The 13,392-nt window shown below is 33.6% G+C and overlaps 1 protein-coding gene across 3 annotated transcripts; it reads right to left on the bottom strand.

Annotated features, from left to right (window-relative positions):
* Positions 1-5,030: 5,030 nt before the first annotated feature.
* Positions 5,031-12,765, bottom strand: Ac13E (Adenylyl cyclase 13E). 3 transcript variants are annotated; one of them, XM_011063954.2, is made up of 8 exons: positions 11,874-12,765; positions 10,501-10,787; positions 8,990-10,362; positions 8,541-8,795; positions 8,027-8,475; positions 7,798-7,953; positions 7,528-7,727; positions 5,031-7,453 (listed from the first exon to the last, which is right to left on the bottom strand). In XM_011063954.2, the coding sequence occupies exons 2-8, from the start codon at positions 10,776-10,778 to the stop codon at positions 5,734-5,736; spliced, it is 4,431 nt and encodes a 1,476-aa protein (XP_011062256.1). In that variant the 5' UTR covers positions 10,779-10,787; positions 11,874-12,765; the 3' UTR covers positions 5,031-5,733. The 3 variants fall into 3 exon arrangements, with proteins under 3 accessions (XP_011062256.1, XP_011062271.1, XP_087261017.1); XM_011063969.2 differs by lacking the exons at positions 10,501-10,787; positions 11,874-12,765 and having other exon boundaries at positions 8,990-9,786; positions 9,858-10,092; XM_087404891.1 differs by lacking the exons at positions 10,501-10,787; positions 11,874-12,765 and having other exon boundaries at positions 8,990-9,490; positions 9,591-9,689.
* Positions 12,766-13,392: the final 627 nt, after the last annotated feature.

The raw sequence follows: 13,392 nt of genomic DNA, 5'->3' as shown, positions 1-13,392 counted from the left end.
GTTCGTCGGAATTACAAAAGCATTGTACATGAAATGTAAGAGACTATTGTGATAAGATTAAAAATATGAGTAAAATTTTACAATATACACAAAAGCGAGCGATTTAAAAAAACTGCAAAGTGAATTTCATTGTTTTGTATAAATGAAACAATACGTGAGTCCGAGCTGTGACTGATGTGTGCAAAACCGAATTGTAAACTGTAGTATATTTCTTATTTTTCTTTACTATGTTCTAAATTATATCTCCGAAGTCCATAGTGTTCGTATCATGATAGATTTGTTCTTTTTAGAAAATCTTTATTTTTATTGGTACTTAAAATGAAAATATAAGTATGTTTATGAGAAAGAAGAAAAAATAATTGTAAAGGGCAGCTAAAAAGAACATTCTATTATACTACTAAGGATCTCGAAGTATAGTTCATTACATCGGTGTCATATATATATATATATATATATATATATATATATATATATATATGTATGTATGTATGTATGTATGTATGTATGTATGTATGTATATGTATATATATACACACACACACACACATACGCGCGCGCGCGCACACACACACACACACACACACACATATATATATATATTTTCTTTATATACATAAATATATACATATTGTACAATAAAATCTTGTAGTGGTTGAGCTTATGCCAGAATAGAAGAGAACGAATGTAATCGCTCGTCTACACAACACACACACACACACAGAGAGGCTGTGTTTCAAAATTTACTGCCAGTATTAAAAATTTATAAAACACATAACGCAAACTATAGATTTTCAGTACTACAGTAAATTTTGAAATAGCCTAAATATATATATGCCCGTATTTTCAGAACGCGCTTTTACCAATAAATGCGCGCTTTTATTTCTGAAATTCTATAGTATATATAACGCGAATTATATGACTATGCTAAATACGCACTAACATCATTATAACCGCGTTTCGAATACTTGCCATAATATATATATGTATATATTTCGGATGTCATATTTCGTTGATTTTTTTTTCAAGGCATGAATCGACGCCGAAGAATATGTACACGAAAAGTCGATCAACGTCTTCCTTACAGTCGTCTTCTCGCGACATATAATCGAAAACCGCGGTACAAATTAAATTCATTAAATTTACACGATACTGTATTTACGTACAAGTCGAGACGGCAGTTTTAGTCGAGAGGATATGGATATGTATATATATACATATACCATCTATACAGAGAACATATGGAACATACATCTGTATATTATTATTATTAATATAAATGCGAAATAACGATAAGCGCGCAAATGACAATTAATGAGTTAAGAAGTAGGTAACCGATTGCACATGAACTGTTGCAAGTGTTCCAATTTGAATGTGTATTTAGAATATTAAATCTTTTTTAAATCCGAATCACATACGAATCACCATCAAAATTACATCGCAATATCACATATCAAAAATGTTTTTAATTCATTTCGAAAAAGTTTTATTCTCTCGTTTGTCCGACTAGGATGCATGTTCTACACATAAAGCGAACTTGTAAGTAATCATTATATTTGATTTCTATCTCACGTGTTTATTTTTCCTCTTTATGAGAAAGTCTGCATGACACGACATCTTTTGAATCCGATAAACTGGCAAGTTTTTGCATTAGTAGTCGCACTACTTTCTCAAGCATTCCACTGCGCTTTTAGAAATGAGTATGCGATCGGTAGATTGTGTGAGAAGGGTAGTTATTGATTTATAATTGATGAAAAAGAAAAGGATTCCATTACTCATAATAATGCGATGGAAGATATCATCAGAAGCATTTAACTTTTTTTTTATCGATAAAGCATCGATGACGAAAAAAATAACACGTTAACAATGTGTTTCCTTTCCGTTACATTCTTCCATAAGAAGAACAAACTTTTGCTACAATAGGAACACCTGATACACACGTGTATACACTATATACATCGAAAAAACGTATCACATTACCAATTTTTCATAACGTGTCATACACAAAGTATCGCACTTATTTTCTTTTTAAAAATCATATGCCACATTACGTGATCAAGATAATATTACAAAGTATGGCACAACAATCAATTATGATAATTTAGGAATCCGGATAATTATCATCAAATGATAATTATCCGAACCATTTCTGGTATTGCAAAAGTCTGCTCACAACCAACTTTGATCTTTATTGAATTGCAAAACAGAATTGAATTTATGTAATATTTTTGAAAATTCTATTAGTCACTTAAGTTAATTAACTTATAAAAATGTGATACATGAAATCATATTGTACATTTAACTGAAAATTATCCGTATTATTAGTTTTTCATGATTGTTTATATATATATGTACATAAACAGTATACATATTTTATATATAATATATATTGTATAATTTATATACAGGGTGTCCGGTTAAAACTGTAACAACGCTTAAAAGTTGATTCTCGAGATCATTTTAAAACGAAAATTGAATACTAAGATATCGAGATTAGGTAAGATAATAGGTTTTTAATTGTAAACACTTAAAATTAGCAAATAATACCGCATAAAGTTTGCGCTTGTAGTTGAATTTTCCGTTGAATCACATCTGAATGCATGAATTTTACGATTTGATAACTTTAAGTGTTTACAATTTAAAAATTATTATTGCCTCAACATTTTGATATTAGAATTTTTATCTCAAAATGTTCTCAGAAGTCTATCCTTAAGCGTTGTTACGGTCTTTACCAGACACCTTGTATAATATGTATATTATATGTATACTTACGTACATATAAACAAATTAATCACACATTAAGTTTTGTCATAATATTAATATTCCAACGATTTGTGCCAGGCGAGAAGAAGATGAGAATCCACTTGTTTTCATGAACTTGCCTGTTTTTTGTACATCAGTTATAATAAAATCAATGGTATAATCTTGTATATATTATATTGTAATAAAGAAATTGCATTGACAATAATTATATATACGTCTCAATATAGCCTGAAGTCTCTGCCTCATTGTTCGTAGAACTGTACACGCTCTCTCTCTCTCTCTCTCTCTCTCTCTCTCTCTCTCTCTCTCTCTCTCGATAAATATATATGCGGTTTACAATATTTTATTTGATATTTCGTTATGTGTATGTATCCCTCTCATTCCACAGATCGGCAAGCATAATATATGTACATTATACATAGATCACCATTTGCGAGCACGTTTTCGTAATATAAGCTATTATCTGTTCGTATTTGAAAAATTCGTAAAATCTTATAATTGACTGTAATCGTAGAAATATTTCACGTAAATTTTGCGATACAACAAATCAAAGCAATGCATCACAAAATACAATACAATATCGCAGCTCTCTTTCAAATCTCTCTTTTCAAAGAGATTATATCTTTCGAAAAAAATTATTTTACACAAGTTATAAATATTTTACAGCATATATGTATTTACAGAGATTGGAACTGACATTCAGGTTCCTTCTTTTATTATATATATTACATATATTTTATATATATATATATATATATATATATATATAAAATTGACATTATTACTTTTACATGGAAACAAGTATTCCGTTGAATTAAACGCTGCTCATTAAGACCACAATTAGAATTCTCGTATCAATACAAGCATATTACATGCAGACGTATATACAATGTTACAGAAGTTACGACCCAGACCATTTATCGCATTATGCTTGCACTGTATTTATATAAACGCAAACACCTAACTACTTTTGTTAATATAGTCTTTCGGATAAATCCTCAAAATTCTGTACATATATAAATACAAATATATATGCAATTATACACACATGCGCACGCACACACATACTATTTTCTACAGAGCATAAATCCCAACGCGTCACCTATCATTGAGATTAAAAAGAAAATGCAGCAAGATACTCTTTGGAATCCGACGTAGCAGTTTTATGTCTAGATATAATAGCAAAGATGTTTAGTCAACAGCGACAAGAAGCATTTTATTGTATTAATTATAATTTGTATTCGCGAGCACGTTTGTCGCAAGCTACATTTGGAATGTATGTGATTTAATCTTTATTCCACGGCATGTATATCATTTCTACCTGTATATTTTAAGCTACGTATACATATGCACACGTCCGTAGCCTGAATCGTTAGTTATTGATCTTTGGTAAAATCATTTTTCATCATTCATAATCTAAGATATAAATTTCAATTGTTATTTGTTCATTTCTACCTGTTCTAAAATGATTTGATAAAATCACTTTTCGTTGTTTATAATCTAAAATATAAATTTGTAAAATAAAAATTTCATTATTCGTTCGTTTCCATCTGTTCTATATAGATTGAGTTTCAAGTGACACTTTGTATTATTTTGTACGTAATGTGTCATAATATCAGATAGGAAGACAAAACTGTGTAAATTCATATTCTTTAAAATTACTTTTATAAATTTATTTAATTCATAATTAACGGGGTACTCGAACTTCGTTGAACTTTTATCGCGTCGGACGCTCTTCGCTGTTGCTCTTAGAATATCGAATAGGATAAAATGCCACATATTAACTTCTTTAAGCTATTCGCATGAGTGTTTCGATTGTGATCGAGAAGGATGTTTTCTTTTCACGTGATTTGATTTAAAAAATAGATATCAATTACACTTCAAGTTCAACATTTATATACATATATTCGTGCAAAAAATTTATCATGGCATCTATATACTCTCTCTCTCTCTCTCTCTCTCTCTCTCTCTCTCTCTCTCTCTCTATATATATATATATATATATATATGTATATACATACATACATACATACATACATATATATATATATATATATATATATATATATATATACACACACATATATATACATATACATACATACATACATATATATATATATGTACACACATATACATAAATAATTACCATTTCAATGCTCAATAACGTAAAACACTTCTAAAAAAGATTCCTTCACCACTGATTCTGTTTTGTACTTGAGACAAAGGCAGATCTCAGATAATTTCTTACAATATTTTTTTTTTAAACATTTCGTTCGATATTTTTATAAAAATACAGTGTAATATTTCTCGTTAATAAATATCTTTCGCTAACAGTTTGAGCAGTCAATGAATAAGGCATTTTTTCCAGTAGCACATGTAACGACTGCTTTGCAAAAAGATATTCTGTTTCGTTTGTTTTCTCACCCATTTCACATGCATACATCTCCCTGATCAATGATACGAATCAATGAGACGAATCTATAAAAGTCGATTGTTAGATCTGTCCATCGTCAATATCTATACATATTTCAGTTTTACGTTAAAAAAAATGTGAATTTGAATTTTGAGATGTATATAAATTGAATAATAAAATATTTATAAATTTTACCATTTCCTAATTCTTTTCTTCGAGATTTTCAATTATATCTGATTTTATTTTTATCAAATATTTATCAAAAAGAAGAAAATTATTTTTTTTCTTTTCATATTTTGATAAGAAAATGTAAATATTATTGAAGAAAAATATTTTTGTTCCGTATGACATTACGTAAATATATAAATAAAATAACTGAAAATGAAAGGCAAGGAGATTAATAATTCAATTCAAAATGTTAAATTATGAAAAATATCCAAATACTAATGGACAGATATAATCTAAACGTTATAATTGCTGCAGGCCGCGAATAGCGTCAATTATCGACATGTAATATCATCGCATAGGAAAATACCAGTATAATCGACACTGAATCTTCAAATGTCGGTCATATTAACATTCTTCTTTTTTCCTAACAACAGGAATACATCCATATTATCCTTGCCTTTAACGTACACCTGTCCGCGCGGTTCAAATTCGTATCGTTCCGATAAGATGTTCAGGCAATTGCTGGCTATTTGTATCCTACCAGTGACCCCAGTGGAGTCCATTCGCGACGCTATGTTGACTGCGTCGCCCCAAATATCGTAGTACAACTTGGTAGCACCGATCACACCAGCCGTAACATCGCCATAGTTAAAACCGATTCGCAGGATCAGCTTGAAACCCAACAGATCCCGATTGAAGTCGTATATCACTTTGTGCATTGCCACGGCAAAATCCACTAATTGGAACAGATGCGTGTATTCGTGCTCACTCTGCTCCCTCACTTGCGGATTCAAGCCGCTCGCAGCCATAAAGGTGCTGCCGATCGTCTTAATCTTTTCGACGTTTGCGTACTCTGGCCTCTCCAACAACTCATCGAAATCGCCTATAAGCTCGTTGAGCACGCGCAAATACTCCTTACCACCTAAATATGACTCATCATACAGTTCGTTAAAGTTAACGATACTGGCAAAGATGATGCCCACGGATTTATGATTCTGCGAGTACTTTGCAGTGGTCTTCAACTGATCGGCCACGTGCTTGGGTATGATGTTATGTAATAGCCAATCGGCTTGATTCTTCATTGACTGCACGCGCATCTTATCGCGTGCTGCCACCGCGTTACCGTGGAAGCACAATCGGTAACTAATCTCAAACTCGCGATTCAGGAACCAGACTAGCAGTAGTAACAGCACCATATCCAGATATATCTCCGAATTGTACAATCTCTCGTTATATTTGGTATAAGAAATCTCACGAGTTGTAGGCAACGCTTCTCTTTTATATTTTGCGACCGATGATGGTGTTTTCATCGAAATAGAAGAAGAAAAAAAATCTCTCGTGTCAATTGAAAAATTCCCATCATTCAATTCGCTTGCGAGCAATTTAAGAAAATTCGGCATGCCTAACTGCGAGTTGTTGATATGATTGTTGCTATCGTTATTATTATTATTATTATTATTATTGAGATTCGCCTGATATGATGATATGTGACTCAGCACAAGACATATAAATAGTATGCCAGTAAGAGTGACTAGCAGATTTTTCATCCAACAGTTGAGCTGTGTAAAATTGCAGAAGTGGACCAGTCCAACAAAGATCAGGTAACTGTAGTAATACTCAAAGTTGTTGAGGTTTCGGAAATTGTTGCACGTGAAATTCAGCAAGATGGAAATAATCGGTAAACCGACCAAAATCGCGCCGCACACATGCCACGGATACCACCGGGAGAAAAACTTGAAGATCCTTTGCGTGAACGTTGCGTGAGTCGTGTTCGGATAGAGGAGTTGCCGAATGCAGAGTGACACCGCGATCACTTGAACGGTGATGGCCAGCATAGAGAACATGATGTAGTAAATCGTCGGTTCACACAGAAGGAACAACGAGATTGTGATGGCCGTGTAAACCAAGGCTGATATCAAAATGTCGATGTACGTGTTGAATCTCGAGGTGGCCAAGGTAGGCGGATTATCGCCAATGCCCTCGTTAGCTTTGTGCGCGTTCTCTCGATACTCCTTCTCCATTTCCTTGTTCTTGAAAAAGAGAGTAACGCTTGACAATGGCGGTTTAACAAAATACGAACGCTGAGAACTCACATTGTCTTGAACACACCTTCAAACAAAATATAATTTTTAAAAAACATCCATCGCGATTTGTAAGACGTATCGAAGAATGATATATCTTACCTAATTAATTGGAGATCGGATTGCTTCCGTAATTTATGAAAGCATGCACCGAATGTATCAGTTACCATCGGAGGAAACGGATAAGGGGGCACTGATGACGAAGGTTCATGAGTAGAGTTTAATGTTGAACTAGAAGTATAATAGCCACTGACTCTATGTCCCAATAGATCACCTTGGGTCATGCTATTCATTAGGAATAACTACAAAAAAATCAAGATAAAGTAAAAATCCAGTGATAAAAGATATACAAGGAAATTTACAAAAACGTACCTGCTGTTGTATACTACTTCGCCTGCTATTGCTCTTAATACCGGAGTCTTTTCTACTGCAAATGGAAGAAGCGTTACTAATCGGCTCTTGACCAGATAATAAAGGACTAGAAGGTACAGGGTTCGGGTCCATTTCAACGCTACTGTTTAGAGGGACCTGCGAAGCGATCATAAATATTGATCATCACAAAATAACCAACAGTTAGGAAAGAGAGTAACGAGCTACCAACCCGTCTAAATCCATTGCATTCTTCAAACATCTGAAAATCGGGTTTTGCTCGTTCCATAGCGATATTTCTTCCCTCTTCTATCTCTAGAGGTGCCATTTCTTCGGTTGTCCGTTGTCTCTGCAAATATCTCCACGGTTTATTTCGCATTTTCTTTTTGCCATAACTAGCGGTAGACGTTGGACTCTTGTTCAAATCGTCTTTTTCGTTCATGATGTCACCGCCGTTTTCAGAATCCAAGATACTGGGCAAGGAATTAGCTTTCATTCTGTAATTGCTGGCGTTCGTGACCATATGGAGATAATGATGTCGCGGCTTGGCCTGATTGTTGCACGACGACAGACGATTTCGTGATTGCAATAGTGGCGAAATACTCTTGGGTGATGTGACATTCGTGATAAATTGATTCACAAAGTCCGATTTACGTGCTCTGATAAAGTAAGTTTTAACACCTAAAACAGAGATAAAAAAATCACACGTGTACAATTTAAGTCTTTCTTTTCTTCACATTACTTACCATTGACTACTTCTCCAATTTCCGTAATGTATTGATCTCCCAAAAATCTCAAAGTGTTTTCACTCAGATGTACACGACCGGGCTTTCCTGTGCTCTCCAGTTTATTTGCCAAAGTCACGTCATTCGACCAAACGTCAAATTTGAATCTCTTTGTGCCTACAATTCCACAAAGTACTGTGCCCGTGTGCACACCCACTCTCATGTTTACGCCCTCGCGTCTTTCGATGTCGAATTGTTTAATCGCTTCGATCATGGCTATTAAAATAAAATTTATAATAAAGTCTGTTCTTTTTAAATGAACTTTTGCATCATTCACTTTTTTTTTTTTTCTCCAACGTGGAGAGAAAAAGAAGAAAACTAAACCATGTAAGAAATTCAGTTGAAAAGAGCAGGCTTGTAATTTTACAATGAGATTATCAAAGTATTGCATATAATAATATTCTGCCTACCTAATCCCATTTCTATGCAACATTTTGCATGATCAGATCTCGGTTCTGGACATCCGCTTACGCAATAATAACAGTCGCCCAACGTAGAAATTTTTTCGCAACCGTGGTGTTCGCAGAGATCATCAAAACGTTCAAACAGATCGTTCAAGATGCCTACTAATTGCTCCGCAGTTTTGTTTGAGCTCATCCTAGTAAATCCGACAATGTCAGCAAATAGAATACTGACGTCCTCCATTGAATGCATATTGAACGGACGAAACAATGAACGAATGTCCGTATTATTAGACGGTATCGAGCCTTTTTTTAAAGAGTCCTCTCGCTCTCTCTCGCGCTCGCTCTCCTCCATAAGCCAATCCGCAACCTTTGGCGGCATAACAGAGTGTATCATTTTCTCCTTCAGTTGCTTTTCCATTTCTAATTGTCGACGGACCAACAAGGATTGGCCGACCTTCATAAACGTACCACGCATTCTCACAAAGGTCATTATCAAAATATGCACTCCTATCAAGTGAATACAAATCTGCATCAAGATCCTTATTGCGAGATTCGTAGAGAAATCAATATCATCGATGAATAAGTTATTGTTAACGTAATTATTTACAGGCGATAAATTTACGGTGGAATTAGTAATCGTCATCACGGTTGGGATGCTAGAATTTAATCTCGTTAAGACATCCGTGTTACTTAAAGCATCATATAAATGTTGAGCCACCGTTTCTGAGTATCTCGGTTCCGCTGTATCTCTGGGTTCACGCAATCTCGACATCGCCTCTGTACTAATTGCTGTAGTAAAATCACTAAAATTACGTATCACATTCTGTAGACCAGCAACACTTAGAGGATCATTTAGAGACGAGTGTGTAAGTACCAACGTTCTCCCTTCCTCTTCTGTCGTCGTATTAATTCCTGAAGTATTATTTTGTACAATTCGTTCACTCGTGTAAAATCTGTGTCGCGCGTCCTTCGAGCCATACAAATAGGCAGTCAGGAACTCAAACATGAAGGAGTACAGTGTGGATATCCCTACGCAGGCATAGAGTGGCATCGGCAGCACTGTATAAATGACTAATAAGATCTCGGAGCATAAGGCAAAGTGTCCGACCAGAGTCAGTCCATCCACGTAAGGTGGTACTAAGGCAAGGAAGAGTAAAGATAGGAAACAGAGCGTTGTTGCAACTCCCAAGGAAATTGGTAATACATAGCATTTGTAATAGTCTGTATGTGTTAAATAAAGGACTGCCGAAACCATAACGCCAACAATACCGAAAACACCTGCTATCACTGCCCACGTCGATGTATCGTTTCCTAATCCAATTATCACAAAATACGTTAACCATGATAAAGACACTAGCAAGATATATGTGAGAGCGTACCTATAAAAAATAATGATTAATCAGAAATATTCAAATTATTTTTCATTATAATCAAAGAATTAATGATTGGTCCAATAATAATATTCCCAATCATGTATATATAATTTTACATGTTATATAAATTGTATTAATACAAACCGAAATCTTAATCTAATTTGAGGAAAGGCACTTCTCTTAAACTGTTCCTCAAGGATTTCCGAATCAAATCTGGGATTCCACCAGGACCGTGGTGCTGCACGTTCAAATGGCACAGGTAAACTGATACCGCAGCATCCCAATCCCTGGTTACTATGCGCTAGATATGTTTGTATATATGGTGCCAGAGATATGTGAATCTCATCCTCGGCATCTTCGCTATCCTTTGCTCGAGTAAAGCTGACAGACGAGCCACGCTTCCGATTCAATTGAGGAGTCATATTGATAATCTGATAGGATTCAAAAAGTTAATAATAATTCAAAATTCAGAAATATAACATTAAAGTAATGGAAAAAGGTGAAAATTACATATATCATACAGAAATATAAAGAATGTTCAAAATATTTAATAACTTTAAAATAACTTTATTTTTAAATAAACTAACTTAATTAATACACACACACACACACACACACAAAATATTGTTTAGTTTGAGAAAAACAATTTATATATTACAAAAATAATTATTAGACTTGTATAATTAATCTAGAGGCCTGTTCTTTTTAGCTGAACTTTTGCACTAGTTCATCTTTCTTCCTCTTCTTTCCTCTTAGAGAGAAAAAAAGAAAGATGAACAGACTATTACAAATGCAAAAGTTCAGCTAAAAAGAACAGATCTTATATATGTCTTGTATATTTTGCAAAATCTACATGTCTATGAATTAAATAAAACATGAATGCTATATATATATATATATATATATATATATATATATATATATATATATATTGTATATATATATATATGTATATCCATATCCAATTATCCTATTGAGTATCATCTATAAATATAATGCAGCTTGAACTATTGACATATGTGTTATCATTCTGTTGCAACTACAATAAGCAGCTGCTACTAATAATACCACGCATAATGTTATTTAATGAATGCTACCAGAAAGACTCACAATTCTCTGATTCACATGCTTTTTTGTTCATTTTAGCTATATTATCCGACAAGAAGCATATGATATTTAAATTAAAATTAAATTGTCATAAACAAGACACAAACAATTTAAATTACCTAAAAGGATATATATATTGAATTCTGGAGCTTTTCGAAAATAATTGTACGAGAAAAATGAATACTTTCTTTTCGCTTCGTAAAGTACAACTTACACTTAACAAATGTACTGATGACAATTACGAAGCGTTTCGCGCCAAATACTTCTTGCGAATTTTCTCGTCTTGCGTGTGTCTCGCGTACGTTAGACGCGACGTGTCGGGTTGTCAAGTTCAACATAAACTCAACTGCCTTACGACGCGAGTTACGTACGCGAGTCTTGAAGGAAAGTGACAGTACGACAAGACTTACCGCCAGTTTGATTTACGTCAGTCAGGGGCGAGGACGCCGAAGAGTTTGAGAAGTCATCCTCCTCGCTGATATCGGAGGTACTTGCGGTAATCAGCTAGTGTCGCAGGACGCCATTTTTTTCGCGACTCTTCATCAGCGGCACCGTTGCGGGAGGGATGCGCGGGCAAGCCTCGGTGAAACAGGTGTTGAAGGACACACGATGGGCGGATTATCGTAGATAATGTAAAAAATGAAAGGAGAGAAAAAGGTAGCGAAAGAATCACGGGTTCTCGTCGACGCTGCCGAGACGTTCTCCGCTACGACGTTCCACAGCCATCTTGAATCCGTCAGCGGGGACGACGGCTGATCGCTGTCATCGCTGATGGAGTGAGTGAACAGCGCCTCCTCTCCGCAGAAACCGTACGTTAAACGGAGAACTGCCACTGAATTGCTGACGGAGAGATTCTGAATTTCGTAAAAAGAAAAAAATAGAAGAGAGAAAAATGATGAATGATCTAGTGGTAACGTAGGAACTTTTCGTCGGGAACCTCCCTCCTTCTCACCCTCGTTTCTGGGTGGTTTTTATTTGACAGCGCAGCCAATCATAGATGAAAATTCCCCGAAGAATTGTCCACATTACTAACAAGAGCCTCGATCGAGAAGGCAGCTTTTTTAATATAAAAAATGCATGAAAATCAATAATTATTTGCATCTTGACCTTGACATAATGATTTTTTAAAAGAATTTCCTTAGAAAATTATTTGTATTTCGATGAAGCGATTTTTATGCGGATAGTTTTAATTAATTGATTTATTTTTAAGTTAACTAATTTAATTAAACTTATAATTAATATTATTTAAGTAATTACATAAAATTAATACAGAAAGTAAATGAAGAATTGCATGAAAAGTCATTTGGATAATTTAAATTAAATATTTTTAATTAACTAGTGAACATATTTGGCTAAAATGCTAATTTCTATGAATGTGAATTACTTTTAATCTCGAGTCTTTTTCTTTTTTTTTAATTCTAACAATAAAAAAAAATAAAGAGTAAATTAAATTAAGATTAAAGTTAATTTACATTTGTAGAGATAGAGATATATATTTCATTTAGTGACAAAGTCAATACAAATATCATTCTATATATCTTTTGATATTCAATGAATAACAAAGATAGAACGATATTTGTGTCAATTTGTGTCATCAAATGGGAATTAAAGTATCCCTTTCTTTTTCTACAAATGTAAGTTAACTTTAATCTTGATTTAATTTATTCTTTACATTTCTCTAATTGCTAAAAAAAAAACACGAAAAAGATGTATTTATTGTTTTATCTAGTCTTAAAAATAGAGCTACATATTAATGTTATCAATTATAGAAAGTTGTTTAATATTATCACTCACGTAATTTACAGTATACTATTAAATTTAAAAAATGTTCATAACACTCATAAAAGATGACATTTATGCTGTATAAATATAATTAATATAAGTAATAATAACTGTATAAATATAATTAGATAATATAAGTAATAATAA

This window comes from Acromyrmex echinatior, chromosome 3, assembly GCF_024713525.1.
Source record: "Acromyrmex echinatior isolate Ae372 chromosome 3, ASM2471352v2, whole genome shotgun sequence".
In the NCBI taxonomy this organism is placed as follows: domain Eukaryota; kingdom Metazoa; phylum Arthropoda; class Insecta; order Hymenoptera; family Formicidae; genus Acromyrmex; species Acromyrmex echinatior.
The sequence above is the reverse complement of the archived record's forward strand: the minus strand, read 5'-3'. Positions and strand labels throughout refer to the sequence as shown.